This window comes from Mesoplodon bidens (assembly GCF_964165515.1).
Source record: "Mesoplodon bidens genome assembly, chromosome: 3".
Lineage (NCBI taxonomy): Eukaryota > Metazoa > Chordata > Mammalia > Artiodactyla > Ziphiidae > Mesoplodon > Mesoplodon bidens.
In genome coordinates, this window is record NC_138178.1 from 153,524,642 (window position 1) to 153,549,630 (window position 24,989).

General features: G+C 48.1%; 1 protein-coding gene across 4 annotated transcripts in view; it reads left to right on the forward strand.

The window, feature by feature from the left end:
- The window catches only part of ADCK1 (aarF domain containing kinase 1), a 111,036-nt gene that overhangs the window by 27,226 nt on the left and 58,821 nt on the right, over positions 1–24,989 (forward strand). For 3 of the 4 annotated variants that reach the window (XM_081230023.1, XM_081230025.1, XM_081230024.1), the window contains exon 4: positions 15,569–15,772. The exons of the other annotated variant lie outside the window; for it this stretch is intronic. In XM_081230023.1, the coding sequence (XP_081086149.1) occupies positions 15,569–15,772 (204 nt within the window). The remainder of the gene's footprint in view (positions 1–15,568; positions 15,773–24,989) is intronic. 4 annotated transcript variants of the gene reach the window in all.

Sequence of the window (24,989 nt, forward strand, 5' to 3'; positions counted from 1 at the left end):
TGTCCATTTTGCAGAAGGAAAATGGAAGCGTAAGGACAAAATCTAGTTGGAGTGGGGCTAGAATTAAAACTTTGCCTTCAGAACCCCAGTAACACAGTTTTAGATTTTTAGAGTCAGAAGACACCTTAGAAACAATCTAACTCTGGGAAAGCAAATGCATTTTATTTGTCAATACCAGTTGATACATAGTGGTTGAGGGGAGGGTGGAGAATGAGTGAGTCTTCACCTGGGCTCAGTGTGTTGTGGTTGATTAGTGATGTCTGATGGGTGCCATGGTAATAGAGGGGAGGCATGTATGCCACACTTGTATTCCTGATTCTCTGCAACCTCTCATTGTACACGTGGGCCAGCTGAGGTCCTGAAAGCTGGGATGATTTGTTCAGGATTATATAAGTAGGGGTGACAAATTAGGGGCAGAATTGGCCCAGAATCCAGGTCCCTTGAATCCTGGTTCAAAACCCTTTCTTTTGAAGTATCCAGGTATTCTAAGAAGCATTCCACTGTGGTTGAAGAGCATGTGGTCTTGGGGTCAGACTGCCTGGGTTCAGGTCTTAGTTAGCTGTGTGCCCTGGGCCAAGTTATTTAACTTTTCTGAGTCATTGCTTCTTTATCTGTAAAACAGGGGATAATAATTGTGCCTACCTTATAGGGTGGTTATGGAATTAAATGAGATAATATGTGTATAAAGTGTTTGGATTAGGGCCTATACATAGTAAGTACTTAATAAATGTTAGTAACTTAATTAAAATTTTTATTGCCTTGTCCTTCTAGATTATTGCTGGGTACGGACACAAAACCTCCCCATGGTCACCCCCTCTGCAGTGTCTTGCAGAGTTACCCCTCAGACACCTGCTTCTCTTCCTTCCCTATTGAATGCTCTGGGATTTTCTGTGTTTGATGTGTTCCTGGAATTTGTAATTTGGTGATGAAAAGTCCCACAGTACTAACAACCAAGTGTGAGATGGTGCTGGGCCTCTAAATGCCCACGTTTGGGGGGTCATACTTCACACTCCACAGGAGTTTGTTTTGGTTTGGGGCATCGACAAAGCCCTGGAGGCCTGGTGGGGTTCCCTGAGGACCAGCTGCCAAAGAGGCCTCGGTGGCCATTTTGCCTTGTCTCTCCTCTGAACGGAACATTGCTATAGCATCTCCCCAGACCATCCTTGCTCCCCTGAGCCAGTATGTGCTCCCATCCCCCAACCTAGTTTGCAGACTGGACATCAGTGCCAAGCTGGTGCCAGCCCCCTCCCCTCACACCCGCCTCTCCAGTGGGCTTAGAAAGCAGGGCCCAGGCAGAGCCTGGACCCATAACTGTGCTGGGGTCCTCTTCATGTCTTAGTCCAGCCACTCAGGCCCTTGTCAGTGGTCCCTTTGGGTGACCTTGAGGGGGACCCAGGGAGGCCTTGAGAGCCAGGAGGAGTCTGCGATAGTCCCAGATGTCTGGCCTGGGGTGATGGGGCTTGGGGCTGACTCCTGTAGGACCATGGTCTACCCCTGCATTATTCGACTTCGCCTCTTGGTGGCGTGCTCAGTTCCCCGTGGAAGCAGTGCCCAGTGGCTCCTCTTGGAGTGTATTGGGAAAGGGAGCTGCAGCGGTGGGGAGGGCTCCCTGGGTGCTGTGATGGGCGTGTGGCTTCCGTTAAGTGAATCATCTGTGATTCCAGCCCTGCCTGGCTGCGGGGGAAAAGCCTCTGCTCTGGATCCTCAAATAGAGGCCTTCTTAGGGTCTGCCCGTCTGTTCCTGGCAGACAAAGCGGGGAAAGGGGGCTGTGGGAAGGAGGCCATCCCCACTGAAGGACAGTCACATCATTGTCCCTAACATTTGGAGGCTCTGTTGCTTTGGGCCTTTCATCTTGGATCACAACCAAGTTTGGTGGCACCCTGGCCGTGTCTGCGGTGGCTTCCCTGCTTTTCGTTGTCTGGGCCCAGGGCAGAGCAGATGACTATAGCCCCAGAGCTGCGGCATGCTCAGGAGCCTAGTATTTTCTAACGGAGGTTCAGAAACAGGGAGGATTGAGAGGCACACGTTGGAGATGGAGCTCTGGCTCTGCTGTTAGTTCTGGGGTGGTGGGCAGTTACATCATCTGGGAGAAGGTAGACGGGGAGGAGAGGAGAACGGGCCAGGCTGGGACCAGGAAGAGGTGAGGGGAGTGAGGCCTGGGTCCAGGCTGAAGAGGATCCTGACAGGTGAGAAGGAGAAAGAGATGGTGAGGTTATGGAACTGCCTGTGCAGAGGCTGGGGGGCAGGGGATGGCGCAGGACTGGTCACTGTGGTTGGGGGATAGGGAGTGAGTGGGGAGGGTAAGCGATGAGTTCAGAGGGCACCTGGCTTGCATCGTGATGGGCCTGGTAGGAGTTTGGATTTCATACCAAGGGCAGTGGGGACTTCTGGAGGGTTATCATGGAAGGCTATTTCCCTCCTCCCACTGTGGCCAGTGTCCGGCCCCTTTGTGACCTGCCTGCCTGGGCTGTATAGTCTTGTGGTCTTATCCTGTGTCTGTAGTGAGACACATTATGCCTCCCGGGCCTCCCTCTTTTCCTTCTCCCAGTGGCTCCCTGATTGCAGTTTGTTTGTGTGACTGGTGTTTTCCAGGCCCCTGTGTGCTCATGAATTTGTCCTAATCTTGGTGTTAGCCAGCTTACTGGAATGGCTCCTGGGAGCCCAGACACAGCCAGGTGCCATGGCGGCCATGTGACCTAGTTGTGGGATATAGCTGGGGGTGGGAGTGGGGAGGGCAACACCGAGGGCCCATGGCAGGCACTGGCCACCTGGACTTTTTCCTTCTAATTCATGACGAATGTCTTAACAGTGTTTTTGGAGGAGCAGCGGAGTCTAGCAGAAAGAGATGGGTTTTGGAGTCAGAAGACAATGACTCAAACCTTGGATCTCCCACTTACTGACTGAGTAACCCTAGCAAGGCCCCTAGCTTTTCTGTTAGGGGCCTTGGAGAGAATGGTGATACCCACCCGAGGGGCTCTTACCTGGATCAGGTGAGATAATGTGTGTGAAAGGTTTAATGCACTTATAAAGAATTGTGCATTTACTGCTGAGGACCATTATTACAGAGGGCGTGATGAACAAGATTTTCTTTCCCAGCGGCTTTTATCATATGCTGGTATAGTGCATCAACAATTCAAATAGAAGCTAATGATTATGGAGAAGAGTATGTAAAAATGATAAATCAGGGACCTAATTGTACTTGCATTGTGCTGACAAGTCATTTGGCATCTTAGTTTGATCCTCATTTTAATATGAAATTATTAACAGCTTGAGTGTTAGTAAAACCTAAGATAATAGGAAACTCATACATACTGGGCATTCACAACCTTTATCATCTATTAATGAGTACTGATAAATTGAATGAAGACAGTCTTATTTCAAAGGCTCAGGATGGATGGTTATGTAAAGTGTGACTAAAATATCATAATTGATTTAAAAAAGTAAAACAATTTTTATGTCCTGGAATTAGATAGTGGTGATAGTTGCACAAGTTAGTGAATATAGTAAAAGCCACCAAATTGTATATTTTAAAATGGTGAATTTTCGGGACTTCCCTGGCGTCCAGTGGTTAAGACTCCGCGCTTCCACTGCAGGGAGCTCGGGTTCGATCCCTGGTCAGAGAACTAAGATCCTGCATGCCGTTTGGTGCAGCCAAAAAAAAAAATGGTGAACTTTATGGTGTGTGAATTATATCTCAATTAAAAAATAGAAAACTTAATTTAATTTATTAAAGCAGTAATTATAAAAAACTTAGAAGTTCAAGAAAAAGATCTATAATTTCACCAATTCAAACTTATTATGATTTTGATATGCTCTCTTCTAACCCTTTCCTATTATATCCATAGTTCTATCAATATAATTATCTGGTTTTCTGATTTACTATGTTATCTTTAGCATTTTCCATTTTGTTACAATAATCTTCATGGTCTTCACCTAAAATGGCTACTTAATACTGCACTGTGTGACTGTTCCATAATTTACTTAACCCTTTTTCTACTTTTAGGACGCATCTATCCATATGTTTTTCTTTTATAATTAGCACTGTGCTGAACCTCTCTGTACATAGGGTTTTTCCCAGGTCCTGGATTATTTACTTAGGAGGGATTTTTAAAGGGATATATATGAATCAAAACATTGCTGAGAGAAATTAAAGAAGACCTGATAAATGGAGAAATATATCATGTTCATGGGTTGGAAGATTCAATATTGTTAAGGTGTCTCTTTTCTCCAAATAAATCTATAGATTCATAACAGTCCCAATCAAAATCCCAGCAGGCTTTTTTGTAGAAATTGACAGTCCGATTCTAAAATTTATGTGAGAATGCAGAGGGTTTTAGAGTCAATTCTAGAAGATAACACTGAAAAAGAACAAAGTTGAGGACTAATACTATCTGATTTCAAGACTTACTATAAAACTGTAGTAATAAGATAGTGTGGTATTGGTGTAAAGATAGACAAACTGATCTATGAAACAGATTAGAGGGTCCAGAAATAGACCCACACATAATATGAACAATGAATTTTATACAGTGGTGAAAAGGCAATTCAGTGTAGAAAGGTTTGTGGTATATTTATGCAGTGGAATACTACTCAGTTAAAAAAAAAAGAATAAACTATTGATATATGCAACAACATGATGGGTCTCAGAAAAATTATGTTGAATGGATAAAGAGTATGGGCTATATGATTCCACTTATATAAAACTCTAGAAAATTCTAGTCTATACTGATAGAAAGCAGATCAGTGGTTTTCTGGAGATGGGAGGTATGTGGGGGGATGGGGCTGGAATTACCAAGGGACATCAAAGCTTTTGGGAGATGCTGGATATGTTTACAAGCTTGATTATGGTGATGGATTCATAGGTGTATACATATGTCAAAAAGTATCAGATTTTACATTTTAAATATGTGCAGTGTACTGTGTCAAAATGTCAATACCTCAGTGAGGCTGTTAAAACAAAAAATGATGTTAATGGATTATGATCCTTTGAAAAAATTAGAAATCCATGAGTCCATACTGATATAAATAAACAAATGAATAAATTGAAATTTTGGTAAAGAACTGGCTATTTATAAAATTTGGAAGGACTTTCCCATAACACACTTAATTATAAAAAGAAAACAAATAACAAACGAGGAAGTTAGGTGGATAACCATCTTAAGACATTATCAAAATTAACATTGTCTCTAGGGAGACAAATCAAAATTGTGCACCGCCAGGTTGTAATGAGAAGAACAGAGCCTGTTTATAAATTGTTGGATTCAATTAGCAAACACTTTTTAAAATAAAGAATTTTCGCATCTATGTTAGCTATGAATATTGGACTATAGCTTTTTTTCCCCCTTGTATTTTCTGTCTAGTTTTGATATTGGGGTTATGCTCGTCTCATAGAATGAGTTGGGAGGTATTCTGTCTTCAGTTTTCTGGAAGGGTTTATGTGGAATTGGCAATATTTCTTCCTTAAATGTTCGATAGAATTCAACTGTGACACCATCTCGGGTCAGAGTTTCTTTGTCTGATATACACCATTCCAGCTTTATTTTAATTGGTGTTGGCATGATTTATCCTTTTCCATCCTTTTACATTTAACCTATTTTTGTTTTAACATTTAAAGGGCAATTTCTTATAGGTAGCATATATTTGAGTCTTTCTTTTTTATCCAGTTTGGCAATCTCTGGCTTTTAATTTGGGTGATTAGACCATTTATATTTAAAGAGATTATTGATATGGTTAGATTTATGTCTTTCATCTTGTTATTTGTTTTCTACTTGTCCAATTTATGCTTTATTCCTTGTTTCCTCTCATGCCTTCTTTTGGATTGAATATTTTTTTCATGGTTCCATTTTGTCTCCTTTGTTGGCTTATGAGTTATAATTCTTTTTGTTATTTTAGTGATTGCATAAGTTCGTAGCATAAATCTTTAACTTGTCACAGTCTACATTCAAATGACATTATACTACTTCCTTCAGAGTATAAGAATCTTATAATCGTGTACTTTCATTTCTTTCTTTCCAGCCTTTATGCTATTGTAATACGTTTTGCTTTTTCATATGTTATAAACTCCACATTACATTGTTATTATTTTTATTTAAGCAGTCACTTATCTTTTAAAGAGATATAGAATATAAAAAAATTCTTATATGTTTTCCTGAAGTTTCTATTTCTGGTCTCTCTCTCTCTTTTTTTTTTTTTTTTTTTGCGGTACGCGGGCCTCTCACTGCTGTGGCCTCTCCCGTTGCGGAGCACAGGCTCCTGACGCGGAGGCTCAGCAGCCATGGCTCACGGGCCCAGCTGCTCCATGGCATGTGGGATCTTCCCGGACCGGGGCACGAACCCGTGTCCCCTGCATTGGCAGGCGGACTCTCAACCACTGCGCCACCAGGGAAGCCCCCTCTGGTCTCTTTTTCCTTTATGTAGATCCATGTTTCTCTCCAGTATCATTTTCCTTCTGCCTGAAAGATGTCCTTTAACATTTCTTGTAGTGTAGGGAGATGAATTCTATGAGCTTTTATATGTCTGAAAGAGCTTTTTTTTTTTTTTACCTTTAATGTTGAAAGATGTTCTTGCTGGGTACAGAATTCTGGGTTTTCTTTCAGTGCTTTCAGAGATGTTGCTCCACTAACTTCTGCTTGTATTGTTGCCAGTAGAGATCTGCTGTCATTCTTACCTTTGTTCCTTTCTCCATAATGTGTCTTTTTTCTCTGGATACTTTCAGGATTTTCTCTTTATCACTGATTTTGAACAACTTAATTATGTAGTTTTCTTCATGTTTTTATGTAGTTTTCTTCATGTTTTTTATGCTTGGGGCTTGTTGAGATTCTTAGACCTGTTAGTTTATAGATTTTGAAAATCAAATTAGAAAAAAATTCAGTTATTATTTCTTTAAATATTTTTTCTCCACCTCTCCCATTCCATCTCTTTTGGGGATTCCAACAACATGTTTACAAGGCTGCTTGAATTTGTCCCACAGATCGCTGATGCTCTTTTCATTAAAAAATTTTTTTTTCCTCTGTGTGTTTCATTTTGAATAGTTTCTATTGGTAGGTCTTGAGGTTCACTAATCCTTTCTTCTACAATGTCTAATCTGCCATTTATCCCATCCAGTGTATTTTTCATATCAAACATTACAGTGTTCACCTCTAGAAGTTTCATTTGGATCTTGCTCTCTTTTTTTATATTTCCCATGTTGCTGCTTAACTTTTTGGACATATGAAATGCAGTTATAACCACTGTCCTCCTTTACTAATATAGGTTTCAGTTTGGGGTTGGTTTGATTGATTGATTTTTTTTTCTCATTATGTCTTGTATTTTTATGTTTATTTGCATGCCTGGTAAATTTTTTATTAGGTGCCAGACATTGCAGTTTTATCTTTTTGGGTACTAGATATATTTGTATTCTTATAAATATTCTTGAGCTTTGTTCTGGGACACAGTTAAGTTACTTGGAAACGGTGATTTTTTTTTTGGAGAATAATCATTTTATTTTTACTCTGTTAAGACTGTTAACTATATTCAAAGTGTAATTCACAGAAGTTTTTGATTAAGCATAGATTTCTAGATTTTAAATTATATAATGAAGGAACAGGTATTATTTCTTTTTTTTTTTACAGCTTTATTGGAGTATAATTGCTTCACAATGGTGTATTAGTTTCTGCTTTATAACAAAGTGAATCAGTTATACATATACATCTGTTCCCATATCCCTTCCCTCTTGCGTCTCCCTCCCTCCCAGCCTCCCTATCCCACCCCTCCAGGCGGTCACAAAACACTGAGCTGATCTCCCTGTGCTATGCGGCTGCTTCCCACTAGCTATCTACCTTACGTTTGGTAGTGTATATATGTCCATGCCTCTCTCTCGCTTTGTCACAGCTTACCCTTCCCCCTCCCCATATCCTCAAGTCCATTCTCAAGTAGGTCTGTGTCTTTATTCCTGTTTTACCCCTAGGTTCTTCATGACATTTGTTTTTTTCTTAAATTCCATATATACGTGTTAGCATACATTGTCTTTCTCTTTCTGACTTACTTCACTCTGTATGACAGACTCTAGGTCTATCCACCTCATTACAAATAGCTCAATTTCATTTCTTTTTATGGCTGAGTAATATTCCATTGTATATATGTGCCACATCTTCTTTATCCATTCATCAGATGATGGACCCTTAGGTTGGGAAACTGATTTTTTTTTCAAGTCTTTCTTTTAATATTTATTAGTTGGGAATGGAACAGTGTTTAGTTTGGGATATTCCCCTTAACTGAGGCAAGCCCCTTCTGGGTATTATAACAAAAGCCTCAAGAATTATGAGATTTTCCGGTCTGGCTGGTGGAAATAGACCTTATATGAACACTGGGTACTGTTAACCCTAGTCTTTTGTGGTTGGTATTTTTCTGGCTGAGGTAGTTTTCTTGTGTGCATGTGCTGACTAGTACTTAGCTGAATATGCGAGATGGACCCTCGGCAGATCTTCAGAGTTCTTTCTTTGTACGTCTGTCCACTCTCCAGTACTCTGTCCTGCAAACTCTAGCTACTTCGGTCTTTCTGGCCTCTCAGCTCTGTCTCTTCAGTTCAGAGAATCTCCTGGTCACTGCCTGGGTTCCCCTTCCCTGCACTGTGGCCTGGAAACCCTCAATGCTGTAAATTGGGGCAACCGTAGTGTTCACCTTGTTGGCTTCCCATCTCTCAGGAACCACTCTCCTTCCTTTCCTGATGCCCAATGCCTTAGAAAACTTTTTTTTTTCTTTTTTTGGCAAATCTTGTCCAGTTTTTTGTTATTTCAGATGGGAAGGTAATTTTGGTCCCCATTTGGGAAGAGATGTTAAGGGTGACATCAATATTTATGGCTTCAACAACTCCAAGTTTAGAGTTGCAATTTCCTAAAATGTGGAAGACTGAGGGAGGGGTAGGTTTGGCGGTGGTAGAAGTGGTGGGAAAGTCACGCTGAGTTTGAGAAGCTCATTGGACATTGGGTGATGTCAGAGAAGAAGTTGGATATGTGAGTCTGGAGTCAGGGGAGAGGTCTGGGTAGGGGATACGCATTTGTGTATCATCAGTGTGTAGACGGTATTTACCACCATGATTCTGGGTGAGATTCCCCAAGGGAGTATAGCTAAAGTATTGTATTGATCATGTTTTTTATATTCTGATGTTTTGAAACTGGGGGTACTGCTGCTCTCAGGGTTAACTAGTTCCAAGAGATAGTAAACAACTCACCTGTGAGCATGCCTTTCACAGGCAAACCAACCAACCTGGAGCCCATACCTGCCAACCACCTCTGTTACTGAGCTGTTACACTCTGGGTCACGATCCACCTGCCTTATTCACCCCAGGGCCAGGTACCAAACAACTAGGAACATCCCCTATGCCCCAAAGCCAAATGAGATACTTAAAACTAGCCACTCTTAAGTCTCACCCATTCTTTTTTTTTTTCTTTTTGCGATACGCGGGCTTCTCACTGTTGTGGCCTCTCCCGTTGTGGAGCACAGGCTCAGGATGCGCAGACTCAGCGGCCATGGCTCACGGGCCTAGCCGCTCCGCGGCATGTGGGATCTTCCCAGACCGGGGCACGAACCCGTGTCCCCTGCATCAGCAGGTGGACTCTCAACCACTGCGCCACCAGGGAAGCCCCTCACCCATTCTTTTCCATGGAATCCACAATAAAAGCTTTGCCCACATTTCCCCTCATTCCCTCTCTCTCCTGGCCAACCCTGGTGCTTCCTGGTGTGGCTTTGTGTGGCATGCCAACTCTCCTACTTGTAAGGAATTGTGAGTAAAAACTTCTTTCTTCATGATAGTCATTTCCATGTCTGTGTGTCTTACCATACCTTAAAACAAATTCTAGGTACCCTTACAACAAGTATAGAAGTGCCAGCTCTGGCTAAGTGAAGTGCCTGCCTTACCTCACCTCATTTAATCTTCACAGCAGCCCTATGAGGTAGGTACTATTATTATCTTTCTTTTATAGATGAGCAGTCAGAAGTAAACAGAGGTTACATCACTTGCCCAAGGTCACCAAATTCTGAGTGGTGAAGTTGGGATATAGACTGTGGCAATCTGATGCTGGCCCTGTGCTCTTAACCAGGATCTATCTGATGGGTAGTCAGAGGAGAGACAGAGGACACTCCCAAGGAGTGGGATTAAATTTGTGGTCAACCTCCTTCAAAACTTTTATACACTGCCACTTGTTTGTTTTCCCCCAAGACATGATGAGTTAGTTTTACTTTTTTGCTTAAATGAGAGCTTAAAGCAAAGGGTGACATCCAGAAAAGCAACCTTGGAGACCATCCTGGCCTGATTTCTTGGGGATGAAGGAGTTGCAGTTCCATTTTTTTTTTTTTTTTTTTTTTGTGGTACACGGGCCTCTCACTGTTGTGGCCTCTCCCGTTGCGGAGCACAGGCTCCGGACACACAGGCTCAGTGGCCATGGCTCACGGGCCCAGCCGCTCCGCGGCATGTGGGATCCTCCCGGACCGGGGCACGAACCTGTGTCCCCTGCATCGGCAGGCGGACTCTCAACCACTGCGCCACCAGGGAAGCCCTGCAGTTCCATTTTCATGATGAAAAAAACACACGAGGATCATAGCACCCTGAAAAATTGGGGAAGAGATTCTGGATTCTGCACCAAGCTTGCCCAGTCTGCATGGGAGAATCTTGTCAGCTGGACTTTTCTATTTCCAGAAGAAGTTGAAGAAGGGATTATTTTTTTAAATTCTCCTCTATTATTGATATAATACATATTAGTTTAAAGATATTTGAAAAATACAGAAAAACCTATAAAGAAAAGTACTCTTTTAATCTCACCGCCCAGAGATAACACTGTTTACACGTCAGCGCATTTCCTTTGGGTCTTGAATCTTTGATTAGAAGAATCTGTCAAGGGGCTTGTCTGTTTTGGGGTCTGTCTGTGACCTTGTCTTTCACTGTCTCTTTCTTCCTGTGATGTGTGGGGTATGTATATGCGTCTGTCTCTGTCTCACAGTCACACCCCGAAATCCCATCGGAGACACTGCTCAGTTCTGATGGGAAGCCGCTTTGATTCGGTCTGGCTTTGGTACCTTTCTGCCAAGTTTGGGGCTCGAGATCCCTACTCTTGGGGATTTAGACACAAGTAAAGGATGGCTCTCCTTGGGCCTTTGCTCCATCCCTCCCAATCAGTAATTAATCAGTACTGAGTTGATCTTATTAGCTATTCACTGCCCGGCCTCCCAACCCCAACCCAAGCTGGCTAATGACAATGCTTTTAATTAATATGAGGCAGATTAAAACTCATTACAACAAGGTTATTGGTAATGAGATAATCATAAGGCAAGTTATTGAGCTGGGAGTGAAAACAAAGTTGGAGGAGGGGCAGAGAGACACTGCCAGCCGTTCCTGCCGTGTTTTGGCAGGAACGGAAGGGGGAGTGTGGGGACTCTGCAGTGAGGACACGCGGCAGTGACATACCCAGCTAGCTCGTGAAACCAGGTGCTGGGTAAGGGCAGGACTCGGGTCCAGTGAGCAAACGGGTGGGGAGTGTTAGGGCAGTAACATGGGTTGAGAAGCAAGAGCTGGTGTATTGAATTAGGAATAGGTAGTTTATGACCTGGTGAACGAGGAGCACAAGCCTCCTACACGGGGTTGGCTGGTAGCTCCCTCAGCCTCCAAGCTTCCACTGGGGAAGTGAAACGCAGTGGGTTGTTTCAATTGAAGGTACAGTTTAAATACACCTGCACAGAGGAAGTAGAGTCACAAGATTTATTATTACTTACAGATCCCAGAAGCAAGGGTGCTCAGTGAGCTGGGGGAAGGGCCGTCCTCCATCCCAGGTACCAGCAAGCAGGAGGTGAATGCTGAGAGAGGGAGTTTGCACTAAGCCAGTAATTTCTTGAAATTCTGAGTGGGACCTGCCTTCTGATCCCAAAGGATGGTGGAGCTGTAGGAGCTGGAGCTAGAAAGGGATGCTGGAGACCAGAGTGCCTGCTCTGTTGTTCAGCATGTGTGTCTTTTGGCTTTAAAAGAACATTTACACTTTTTGGTTAGTGGCAATGTCCCTCACCCCCATGTGACTCTGTGTGTGTGTGTGTGTGTGTGTGTGTGTGTGTGTGTGTATTTAATTAGAAGCTGGTTGAAGGTGACTTTGGGGCTTCTTTTGTTGAAATGTGGGTGCCATTTGCAGTAGATGCTGATTCAGCTTCATGGATGATTGTTTTGTGAGTGTATGACCCAAGGTTGTCATCAGTCTACATTTAGAGCTCATGCATGGCTTGCCCTGGGGTACACAGAGTCTACAGGGGACACACATGGTCTCTGTCCCCAATGGCTGATGTGCCAAGTAACCAGTGAGTCAGCAGTAGACAAGCCTTCCTGGGCTTGTGTGACCAGAGAGGGCTCTCTGCATTGCCCAGACAGTGTCCTGAAGGTGACCATCACTTTGTGCCAAGAGACACCCTACCCAGGACTGGCTCAGGCCACAGGTGAGGGGCGACAGAGCCCTGGCTCTGCTTCTTGGTAGGAGGGCTTGTTAGGGTGAGGCTAATGCTTTCTGAGGGCTGCCAGGAGCAGACATAAATGCAGATGTGAATCCAGTCTAAAGAAAATGGTGGAGCAGCTATTCAGCATCTCACACACACACACACGCGCGCACACACACACACACACACAGATGCATGTTGTTCTCTCGATCTGAAATGCCCTCCTTTTTTATTCTAATCTTTTCAGGTTCAATTTCAGGGGCTAATCCTATGTATCAGCCAGGGACTATAGTCATACCTGTAATTTAAATATAAAGACTTATTCACTAGGAAAAGGTAGTTAACTCCTAAAAGGAGTAAAAGAAGATTCTAAAGGTACAGAAGTAGTAAATGCATAAAGCACCTGCTCCCTCTAGGGCTGAGGGGGTGGTGAACAAGAATAGAGCTAAAGACTCAGCTGGGAGCCTCCCACCTGCAAGGCTGGGATGCTGGGCTGCCCTGGTGATGAGACGTGATGGTGGGCATGGTCCATGGGAACAGCCTGCCAGGTGGCAGAGAAATTTGCAGGAGGGTGCGACCTGGAGCTAGTGTGTAGGAGCCGCCTGCTAGGTGGTCAGAACACTTGCTGGAAGGTATGGGGCCTGAGTTGGTCCACAGGAGGGGCCCATCAGGTAGTGGAGAAATTTACAGAGGGTGGGCTGGTCCGTGAGGGCCACCAAAGTGGTCACCTCCAAGCCACTACCCACTGGCTGATGAGCTGAAAACAGTGCACAGGGACAATAAGGGAGCCTCCCTGTGCTGTGGCCTGCAGTGTCCCCCAGAGCCCCCTGTTGACAAAGCCTAATGGCGACCCATCTGACAAAGGAGAAATGACACAGGGTCTAGCACCAGTATCCCAGCGCACGGCAAACAAGCGTGGATTTGCGGCGGAGAGGCCCTGTGCTCCTGAGCTGCACACACCCCGCTTCTCCCCAGGAGCCAAGGCTCTCTAGTTCCAGCCCTCTTGTTTCTCCCATCTGTGAGCTCCGTGGTCCTCGGTGTGATCCTACTGCCACGTGCCATTCTCTGTGTGTGAGTGGCTCCGTCACATCTCCCCACGAGGTGGAGGGCGTGGGACTCAGTCAGCCCCCAGTGAATACACAGTGGTTGATGTCTTTCCTGGGACGGGCAGAGACAATGGGGTGTGTCCTCCCTCCGCCTTCCAGTCCTCTGCCTTGACCCTGCAGTGGCTTTGGCGTGAGGGCTGAGCATGCCTCCTTGGGGGAGTGGGCAGCTGGGTGCCAGGGCAGCCTCACCGGGAGCCTCTGGTGGGACCTGGGTTCCGGTCACCCTGTACCGTAGGACAAATGGATTGTGGCTGACTTGCTGGCTGCCTCTTATTCGGCAGGGTGGGAATTGGGGTTGATTATTTGAGCTGTAAAGAGTCATCGGTTCCTAACAGCCTGGACTCATGGAGGGTGGGGAAACGCCCAGTTCCATTTTTGACCATGTTTGCCTTCTTTCTCACTTCCTCAGGACTTGAGTGTGGCCTTGGACAGTAGTGACCTTCTACCATCTGACACCGGCCAGCTCAATTCCCAGTCCACCCCCCTGCTGCCCCCATGGGCCTTTTACTCATCTACGGAAATGCGTTCTCTCCCCACACCTGCCCCGCCTTAATTCTTAGAGTCAATTCCCTTCTCTGTGCACCCTCCTGTCAGGGAAAGAAGACTCTTCTTGGCCTAGTTTGCACCAGGTGCCCACACTGAGGCTGGAGCAGTCTGTTCAGGGGGATAGAGTCATGTGGACATAGGCTTCCCCAGTAGTGGGTTGGGGCGGGACGCAGAGGTGTCCAGCAGAGCCCTTGAGGGCCTAAGGACAGCTTGCGGGTGCCTGGAGTGTGGGGCATCCCTGTGCTATAGAAGGAGTGGATAGATGGCCCCCTGGCTGCTGGGACCAGGGTGTTCAGGGCTGCAGTGTTCTCTTCTTAATTCCTAAGGTAACGGTTTTCTGTATGGTTCACTCAGCAACTAATTATGTAGGATCTTTGAACGTTTCTTCCATCTTTGTTGCCAATGGTTATTTATCTCTTCATGTGGTTTATTGCCTCCAATACACACTTAATTGCGTCAGCATCCTTCATAGCACTTAAGAGAGTGTAAGCCCATCCTAGATAGTCACTCTCCCGGTTGACTTACGGGTGGAAGAGGGTACCAGGTTCCCACAGGGCACTGGGCTCCCTTGTCTTTTGTGTGTGCCCATGGCTTCATCCTGCTTCAGGAACTGTAGCTCCAGGAAGGAAGGACCCTCAAAATTCCAAGACCCCCAGCTGAGCTGGGGTGATGACTGGGGATGTGTAGCCTGGGGGTGGATGGAGGCCACCTCCCACTCTGGAAGGATAGGTGGGCATCAGGCTGCAAGTTAAGGCCGGCTTGTCCTGCACAGCCTGCCCTGCTGCCCACCCCGTGTGCCTGATGCTCCCTGTAAGGTTTCCTTCAGTTAACAGGAGACCCCTGCTAAAGTCTGCTGCGTTAAAGAGCTCTAGGTTTGAAGTGTTTTCTAGACCTTCCTTTGACATTTGTTAGCTATTTCTTGATAAGCAAAACATCTGAGTTTCTTATCCTTAAAGATACCAACACTTGCCTCCCTAAATTGTTGTACGGATTAAAAAAATAGTGAATATGACCATGTTTAAAAATTGTAGACCTGCAAACAAACAGTATTATTAGTGTGACTGAGGGGTGGGTGACAAATGCGTGAACTCAGTGTATCCTTGAATGAATCATAAGCAGATTAGAATTGGTGGAAAGCCTTGGACAAACGCTAGTTTCTGAGGGAGTGGGACTTGGACCAGGTAAGTTTTGAAGGAAAGGCAACCAGAAGCATCGGACCATGTCAGGAGGCTGGCTGCAGTTTGAGATTGGAATTGACTGCTCTGGGTACCAGGAGACTGAAGGTGAATGACGGGGGTGGGGGGTGGTGTGTGTGTGTGTGTGTGTGTGTGTGTGTGTATGTATGTGTGTGTACGTACACTGTGGGGGGGGCGTGAATCAGGGTTTCTGAGCAGAGGGGGCAGGAAAAGAGAAGAGCATCCAGTGGACAGTGAGCACTCACATCTCTCTGGCCCCGCCTGTCTTCCTGCAGGTGCACCTTCGCTCTGCCAGGCGCCTTTGCGAGCTCTGCTGTGCCAACCGGGGCACCTTCATCAAGGTGGGCCAGCACCTGGGGGCTCTAGACTACCTGCTGCCGGAGGAGTACACCAGCACGCTGAGGGTGCTACACAGCCAGGCCCCACAGAGCAGCATGCAGGAGGTCCGCCAGGTCATCCGAGAGGACCTGGGCAAAGAGGTACCCACCTCTGCCAGGGGGAATGGGCTTCCAAAAAGTCCCCCGCAGAGTTCTCGCTGCTTGGCCCCAGGCCCTGGGGCTCCACCGGTGGCGTGGAACTACACTTTGCAGAAACTTTCAGTGTGAAAGCAGAGAGGTTAGAAGGAGCCTGAGTGTCCCTCAGTATAAAATATTAGTTGGACCATACGAAATCGTTGATATTTAACTGTTTTTGACCTGTAACTTAATATGATTCATATGGTTGAATTTAATAATACCTATCAATTATTGAGGGTTTACTGTGCGCTCACAGCTGCGCTGTTTCCCCCATGTTATCTCACTTAGTCCTCAGGGCAAACCTATGAGGTAGGTACCATCATTAACCCCATTTTGCAGATGAGGGATGGAGACTTAGAGTGATCAGGTAGAGCATCCAGGGGGGACTGTTAGTAAGTGATTCCAGTGCACTGCTCTGTCAGTGAGCTGTCCTAATCATTCAGTGCTGTGACTTTTCCAGAACGTCTCTGGGCCACTGCTTGATTACCTCCAGTGATAGGAAGCTTATTCTCTTACCTGCTGCCTAAGGTGGTCCATTCTATTATCACTCATCTCTAATTGTTATACATGCTTCCTCCTAAGGGCTAGACCTGCCTCCTCAAACTTTCCTGAGCTTCATCCACCCCATGGAGCAAAAGAGAAAGGGGCTGAGGGCCCTTCCATACACAGCCCTGGTCACACTCCTTTGGACTCATGCCAGTGGCCTGCAGGATGTGTGGAACCCAGATTGCCACAGTGGTGTGGGTCCTTGCTAACCTGTTCTGCTCATCTTGATTCTGGGGATGGGGAGGGATTGGAGCAGCCGTCTGCAGGGTGCCGACTGGCCAATCAGGCCCAGCCTTACAAATTATGTGCTATAATTTCATGGTACCCCAGAGAACACTAATAAAAAAAAAACTTCTTTTCTCCCTTCACCTATTATTATTATTATTATTTTATTTTATTTTTTTGCGACAGGGGTCTCTGGTGGGGGGCGCCAAACCTCCCAGCCTGCCGCTCGCAACCTATTTCTGAATTGGGGTTTTGTTCTGAGGTTCGCGGGTAGAGGCGGGGGCCGCACGTCCCCCATGGCGGTCGGCGTCCAGGTCTCCCTTCACCTATTATTATATTTGAAATTCTCCTCTTAAAGAGAGAACCCTTTGGATCTAGAACTTTTCTGAGCAAAATAATCTTAAAGTCAAGCCTAGATCAGTTGATGCCTTTCCTGAGATTCTTTTATTACCTTTGGTGCCTCCCAATTTCCCCAAATAAAAGCTTGAGCAGGACTTTCAAGGTCTACCCCATCCACTTTCAAGTTGCCATGGTCTCTGTCTGCCTGGAATCTCTTTACCCCATTCTCTCCCTGTCAAGTGATTCCTTGTGTTTCTAGGCCATTCGTCCATCTGTCTACCAAATGCTGGGCACTGTGCGAGGTGCCGTGTGTCCTGGCCAAATCCCAGCTCTCCTGTGAAATCTTCTCTGACCCTCTGCACAGCTTTGCTTCTGCTTGTGCCTCTCGTAGCTTGGTTAGTTGTGTCTAGTTGGTTTCACGGTAAGTTGTAAAGTCTGGGGTTGAAGACCATGATGGTCCTTTTAATCCTATCTGCAGTTCCAGAATAGGATGTGGTATATCGTGGGCACCAGTGTTTGTTTAATGAACCAATGGCTGATAAGTGACAGTTTCCTTAGGCTACTGCGGACTCGGCGGAGAGTAGGGGCAGAGGTTCATTTAAAGACCATGTTCCATGTTCTCTGGTCTGCGTGGAGCTGACCCTGGCTGTCGGTGCCTTTCTGTAGAGCTGGTATCTTGTGCCCAGCATCCAGCCAAAGGTGAACCACTCCTCAGTGATAGCCTGGCCTGGGCTGGCCTCATTAAGTGACTCTGGGGGGCCTGGGTCACGCAGGAGGTGAGCATAGAAACCTCTGTGGATTCCCTTCCGACTGAGGAGGAACACCTCCTCCAAGGGGACGGGGGGAAGACTGAGTGAAGATTTAGGGCTGGTGTCAGGAGCAGACCACAGGCTGGGAAGAGCGGGGTTAGGATGCAGGGGCCGCAGGCAGAGGGGACGGGATTGGCATGGCACAGCCGTGTGTGCCTTTGCTTCTTGGCAAGACTGTTGGCCTCCTGCTTCCTACAGCATGAGGTGCACCCCCAAATTAAAACTAAATAAATCACTAAAACTAAATATAAAACTAAATAAATAATAACAGTGTGAAATGCATCATTGCTAGCACGTGGCAGCTCAGTGTGGGGGGTGGAGGCAAGGGAGGGAAGGCAGCAGATTAACCTCGGAGGCCGTCTCGTCTCTGGAGAGCCCGAGGGGGAGGCAAGAGCAGGGCAGTGGCTTCCTCTGAGCCACGGTGGAGCGAGATGGGAAGCTGGGGGTGTCAGCAGTCATGGTGTGCCCGCCCAGCTGGCATGTCTGGGGTTGGAGCATGCTGCCTGCATCTTCAGGGTCTCTTCTCTAGGCCCCCCGGCCAAGTCCTCCTGAGCATGGTGGCCTGTGGCTTCTGACCCGCAACTTGACTCGAGCCCTCTGAGAAAAGGAGGCTAACGTCAAGGTCATGGCTCAGAGGGGGCGTCCCTCACAGCTGGGAGGCTCAGAGACCTCTGGTTTCTTACCCGGCACTACAGGCGCACAAAGTCTTCCCTCACCCCTTCCTCCTCCTCCCTCCCGGGAAGATGGCATTTGTTCCCGGTGACACACTTTCTCAGCCTGTGGGTGGAGGGAGGGGAAAGGAGACGGGTGGGAAGCCGGGTAGGTGGGTGTGGGGCTGTGAGGGCGGGGAAAGTCACTCACTCTGTACTTCCCTCCTCCTCCTCCAGTGAAGTGTCCTGTGACACTTCTCGGGGAGCAGCCCTCCCCCCCAGGAAGATGTTTGAGCCGGCCCCACCGATCCTGGGCTCCACGCCTGCCCTGGGACCCTCCATTCCGTCCCTGGTTCCAGGAGCGTGGTGAAAGGAAGCCGAGTCTGCCGTGCATCACCATCTTCTTTCTAGGGGTGAGTCCTTGTGTGGGCTCTGAGGTTACCTGGAGCTCAAAGACTGCATAGCTGCCCCTAGATCTCAGACTGAAGAGTGAGGAGAGGTGGCCAGAGGACCTCGAGGCCGGTGCATCCCAGCTTGCACTGATTGGTTCCCTCTATGCTCTTAGGGGCCCCTCCCATCAGCAGAGGCCTTGTGGGGGTCACTGATATCCTCAGACTGATTGCTGTCCCAGGCAGATAGAGCGGGCCCTGAGCGGTATCCCCAGCATGGGGGATGAGGGTTAGGTGGCGGCTCTTCTGGATCCCATGATTTGCACTTGGTTCTGGATCAGTGCAAATCCCTGGACAGCAGCCAGTGCCGTCAGTGCAGAGGTGAGGGCAAGTGAAGGGGAACCATCCTGGCCTAGGGATTGGCCTGGGTAGGGAGTCGGGGGGACCGGGTAGCTAAGGGGATGGGACGAGACCTCAGAGCTCCTGATCTTCTGGCCAGTGCTTTGTCTCTTATTAACAGAGCTTCTGTTTGGCAGAAATCCTCCGTAAATCACTTTTCTATGTGTCCATGTATCTGTGCCTTGGAAGTTTCTACTATTATTACCACAAAGAAACTTACTTTTTTCTTTTTCTTTTGAATGTTAGGCTTAAGTCCTGAAGGACAGGTCCTGGGGATCAGTCAGAAGTCAGAACTCTAGGAGGTGGGGTCATTTCTGCTGCTCCCAAAGTGACTTGGATCTGGAGTGGGTTGGAGATGGTCTCAGCCTTGGTCTCCTGACTGCCCTTGGGGCTGTGGGTCCAGGTGCAGTGCTGATCTCGACCAGCAGATGGCGCCTGAGCTTGAGAGTCAGGGAGGGGTGTTGAAGACACGGTCCTTCCTTACAGAGGGGAGCCCCAGCAGCTGGCTGAGATTCAGATGATTGCTACTCCTGGGCATGGTCCGTGCTGTGGAGGGAGCCTGGGCTGACGCCTCTGACCCTGAATGGGGCAGACACAAGCCTAAGGTACAAGACTGTTGACCATCCTGGTCCCAAGGAGCTCTCGGCTGTGTGTTGGAGGACCTGGCAGGGTTCTTCACACTGACCACCAACCTATCCTTATGGCTTCCTCGTTTGGAGTAGGAGTCCTCTAAGGCCCCCTGCAGGCTCTAACGGCATGCAGTTCTATGGTTCAACACGCTTTCCTTCATTTTTCCGTATCTTCTTTCTCTTTGTTGTCTAAGCAGCTTGAATTTAGTGAGAGAGGCACAGAGCTGGAAGCTGTGGCTGCAGCCAAAATGGGTAAGACCTCATTCTGGCCCCTGTAGTCTGGGGTCATCAAGAGGTGCACTCACCACTGTAATACCTGGCCATGTAAGTGCCTGCGAGAGAGAGAGAGAGAGAGGCGAGGGGTGGGGAGGGAGGGAGATGGAGAGAGAGAGAGAGAGAGATTATATTTGGGTGGATAGAAGCTTTCTGAAGCAGGTGGCATCTGACCCAGGATCTCAAAGATGGGTGGGCTTGGAGGAGGTGGAGGTTGGAGGAGGGGATTACTGATTAATGAGATGTGCCAAAGATGCAAGCAGTGGAAAGCATAAAGTACAGAGAGTGCACGGTGAATAGTCTTGTTGACTAGTATATGGGGTTCAAGCTGGTGGCCAGTGGAGCTGAGGTTGCACAGTTGGGGCTGAGGTTACATTGAGAGGGGCCTTTGAATGTTCTTTTCATAATGGGAGCCTGGAGGAGAGGAGGACTTGGAGAGGGGCCTGAGCAAAGAAGGACAGAGTGGAGCCGAATTTTCTTAGTAACCTGGGAGATGAGGTCATCTCTTACAGGTGGGGAAGGTGGAGGCAGGAGGTTTGAGGTGGGCGGAGAGCTTGGGGGTAGGAGTTACAGTGGGACTTTGGAAGAGATGATAGGACCCTCAGCTGCAATGGGACAGTTATCTTTGGTCATAAACGCACACACTTATCTCTCCCCGCCTCCCCAGCACATACAGACAAGTCCAATCTCCTTACAGTATATTTCAGTGAATGATCCAGTTTTGTTTATTGTCCTGGAACATAGATGTATCAGACAATGTTCTTTCCAACCCTTAACTTCTATGAAAAACCAAAGGAAATGAAGTTAGGGGCTGGCTCAGAGCACAGAATACCTTGGTTAGGGGCAATGCTTGTGCTGGTATTGGGGTGCTGGGGGTTGGCTTCTGTGCTCTGAAAGATGTTTTATCCATCTTTCACCCCTGAGCTCCCACAGGGTGGGGATCTAGACTTCACCTTGTTTTGTAACTCCCCATAGCTCCCAGGGACAAGGGCTCAGTGTTTTGATGGGCCATCTGACCAGAGTGGCTATGAGAATGCAGAAGAGAACCACTGTGATTCAGCTGGGAAAATGCACCCGTCATTGGTTCATACAAACCTACAGGTACGGGTGGAGGACAATGTTTCAGTGTTAAGCAGAAGTTCAGAAAAAGAGATAAAGAAGCTCTGCTCCCAGGAACATCATTCATCTCTCAAGCTTGGTGGGGGTGGCAGAGAGAAGGCACTGTTGACCTGAGGACCAGCGGAGGCAAAAGCAGAAGGCGGGGAGGGGAGGCAGGAACTCCTGGCCTGTGCAAGGGGTTCCTGGTGTGGGACCACTGGGTGGGGGCCGTGCAGAGACTGGAACAGGGGCTTGGGTGGAGGCCTCGGGGCTGGGGGAGGGGACCGTAGGCTTGGAGAGTGAATGACCGGCTCTGGGCTGAGCCATATCATTTCTGCATGCCTGCACACAGGACTTCTGCTGGCACGCAGAGAACTTTGTGGGAACTAGGAAAAGGTGCCTGAGCTGGGCATCCCTTCCTCCAGGCGGTGACCACTCTACCAGGGCTGGATTTTTATTCTTCTCTTAGGCAGGATTGGCCAGAGAAACAGAGGCAGTAAGATACATGTGTGTTCTTTTATCTAATAAATAAATAGTGATTGATTGATTGATTTTAAGGAATTGGCTTATGCAGTTATGGAGGCTGGCAAGTCAGAAGTCTTCAGGGTGGGCCATTGGGCTGGGGACCCAAGAAGAGCTGATGTGCATCTGCTGGCAGAATTTTCTCTTGCTTGGGGAGGTCAGTCTTGTTCAATTCAGGCCTTCAACTGATTGGATGAGGCCCACCCATATTGAGGAGGGCAGTCTGCTTTACTCAGAGTCTACTAATTTAAATATATATCTTGTCCCAAAACACCCGTACAGAAACATCAGAATAATGCTTGACCAGATTTCTGGGCACTGTGGCCCAGCCAAGTTGACACGTAAAATTAACCCTCATAGTTCCCCACGTGGCCCTTGGCTCGGCTTGCACATTTGTACCCTGGGTCCTGCTTTCACACGGCCCTTGAGCTTCTTTTTGAGCCTTGGAGGTGGGCAGGAGCCAGACTGCCTGTTGGTTTACTGGCTTTGTGACCTTGGACATGTTACGTATCTTCTCTGTCCCTCAGTTTCCTCATCAGTAAAATAATTGGGGATAATAACAGTACCTGCCTCATAGGCTTGCTGCAGGGATTAAATGAATTAACGAATGTGGAGCATTTAGAGCAAGCCTGGCACAGAGCAGATGACCAGCAAAGGTTAGCTATTGTTTCTGTTTTGCGCTGGATGCTTCGCATGTGCGAGGAACCAAGGTTCTGGGAGACTTTAAATGGTGGAGTTGGGTCTTTAACCAGGTGTTCTGATACAGAGTATGGTCCCAGATACTATTTTGCTAGAAGAATCGGCCTTTCTCTTCCCCTTCCTGATTGGTACCCAGCATTCCATCTCGCGGCCAGCCCCTTCCCTCCCACTGTTAGAAACCTCGCACAGGCTGCCTTGGAGCCTGTCTCCTGGGCTTCTTGAGCACCACCCTCCCAGCAGACCCCCACCTTGGGGGTTGCTGGCAACTCAGCGGGCAGTTTCCTGAGGCCCATCAGCAGCACCTCCTGTGTACTGTTGGTCTGATTCTGCGGATGAGGTGGAGCCACGGGTGCCCAGGGCCATGAGTCGGCGGCTGTGCTGTGTCCAGGACCCACCGTGCCCTCCTCACTTGCAGGAAGGCAGCTGGACTCAACTTCCCTTGTCCTGGAGGAGGTGGGTATGGGATGTGCGCAGGGACGAACATGCCCTGGGTTGGACTAGGGCTAGAGAAGAGCTTAGGACAGGTAAGAGGTAAGAGGAGCCCCTCCTGCCCCCGGGGCTGGTTCCACCTGGCGGCCTGCGGCTGGCAGAATACTTTCCTCCCTGATGCCACATGCCTCTGTGCTCTCGTGTTCCTTGCTGCCTTCTTTCCAATGCCGACCCAACTTCTCCCTGTCCGTCTCTTATTTGTTCACACATATTTATGGAGCACTCCTCTGTGCCATGTACCATGCCACCCCCCGGGGGTCCCTGCCTGCCCCCGGGGGTCCCTGCCCTCTGGGGCTCCTGCCCTGTTCTCGCACACACTGGCAGGGGCCGGGCCAAGGTCAGCTCACCCTTTACCACCCCTGGGCTGCTCCACTGGCCTGCAGCTGAGGACCACCCTGAGGGCTTCAGCTGTCTGTAGAATTGCTTCTTTAGGTCTTCTTCTGGCATCTGGTTTCTTTGTCTCCCCAGACAGCACCCCCTCCTCCCCAAGGCTACTGCGTGAGCATTCTGGGAATGGAACAGAAGGAGCTGGAATGCAGGGTGGAGAGGGTGGAGGGGACGGGGGGAGCCGACCACCCTCCCTCCTGTCCTGGGCTCATCCAGCCTTCGCAGCAGCTCTCAATAAAAAATACATTTATATTAAAAACATAATGAAGAATAGAAAAACATTTTGCCCCCAGTAATACTGAACTTCAAAAGGAGATTTTTATCAATTATGAGAGAGAGATTTTGGCCATAAAATGGTAATTTAACGAGTGGGAGATGGATGGCAGGAAGCGATCCTGTCAGCCGGGACGGATGGCATGCCATTAGTCACTGGGCTAGAGACTGAGACAGCCACACTGGCCCTTCCTCCCCAGGCCTCCTGGCCCGGCTCCACCTCAGGCCCACACCCCTCCAGAGGCCTCCTCCTCTGGGGTGGGCAGGTGCCCATGCCGGTCTCTGGGGCGCCTACCGTCCGATTCTTCTGTAGCTCCTGGGTGAACCTTACCCAGCCTGGGCCATGTCCCTCTCACGCCTGTGGAATGGAGGCCCCCGGAGAGCAACTCAAGCGCTGCCCCCCGCCCCCTGCTTTCTTTCCAGCCCCCTTGGCCTCTCCACTCTTCACACAGCTGCACCCTGGCTGCACAGGGTTCTCCCATCAACCTGCATCTGTACTTCAGGCCTGTCCTCTCACGTCCCTCCTTTATTTCTCTTTATCACCCTTTGATAAAGGATGATGAACAACACCGTGCACGCGCACGCGTGCACGCGCGCGCGTGCGCGCGCGCACACACACACACACACACACAGTGAATGCCTGCCAGGTATCAGGCATTGCTTTAAAGCTTTCACATGGATCAACTCACTTCTCACTAGAACCCTCTGAGATGGATACTATTATTCCTTATTTTACAGATAGGAAACTGAGGTACAGTGTCTGGTGAAGTGGTCCCCCTGGACTCCCAGTCAGGATTAATGGCTCCTTTGCGCTTCCCCTATTGCAGTTCTTTGTCGTGTTAGGATCGGTTGCTTTTCCATCTTGAGTCCCCTATGAGGCCTCATGTGGGCTCTGTGCAGAGTAGGTGTTAGTAATGTGGTTGGGTTGACTTGTAGAACTACTTCAGATGCCCCTGTCCCCTTGAACAGGGCGGTCCTCTCACTTCAGCCTGGTCGTCTGGTCATCTCAGAGCTCGGTTTATGTTCTCAGGATGGCAGGTCTCTTCCCACCCATCTTGGGGTTTCCTCAGGGCTCTGTCCAGTGCTCGGCACACAAAAGATGCTTAATAATGGATTATAACACGCGCTGCGACAATCCATCCAGCGTAGGGCATCGTGGTGTGGGGTTGTAGGGCCTGGGGTCCTTGGGGTAGCCAACTCTGCGCCTGGCTCGGTACTGGCCCCCTTGTTCCCTGGGACGTTCCCATATGAGCCTGTGGAGGACTCTGCGAGGGTGCGTCTGGGGCTATCTAAACTACGGGCTGAGGGCCTTCCCTGGCGGTCCAGTGATTAAGACTTCGCCTTCCAATGCAGGGGGTGCAGGTTCCATCCCTAGTCAGAGAGCTAAGATCCCACATGCCTGGGGGCCAAAAAACCCAAACATAAAACAGAAGCAATATTGTAACAAGCTCAAT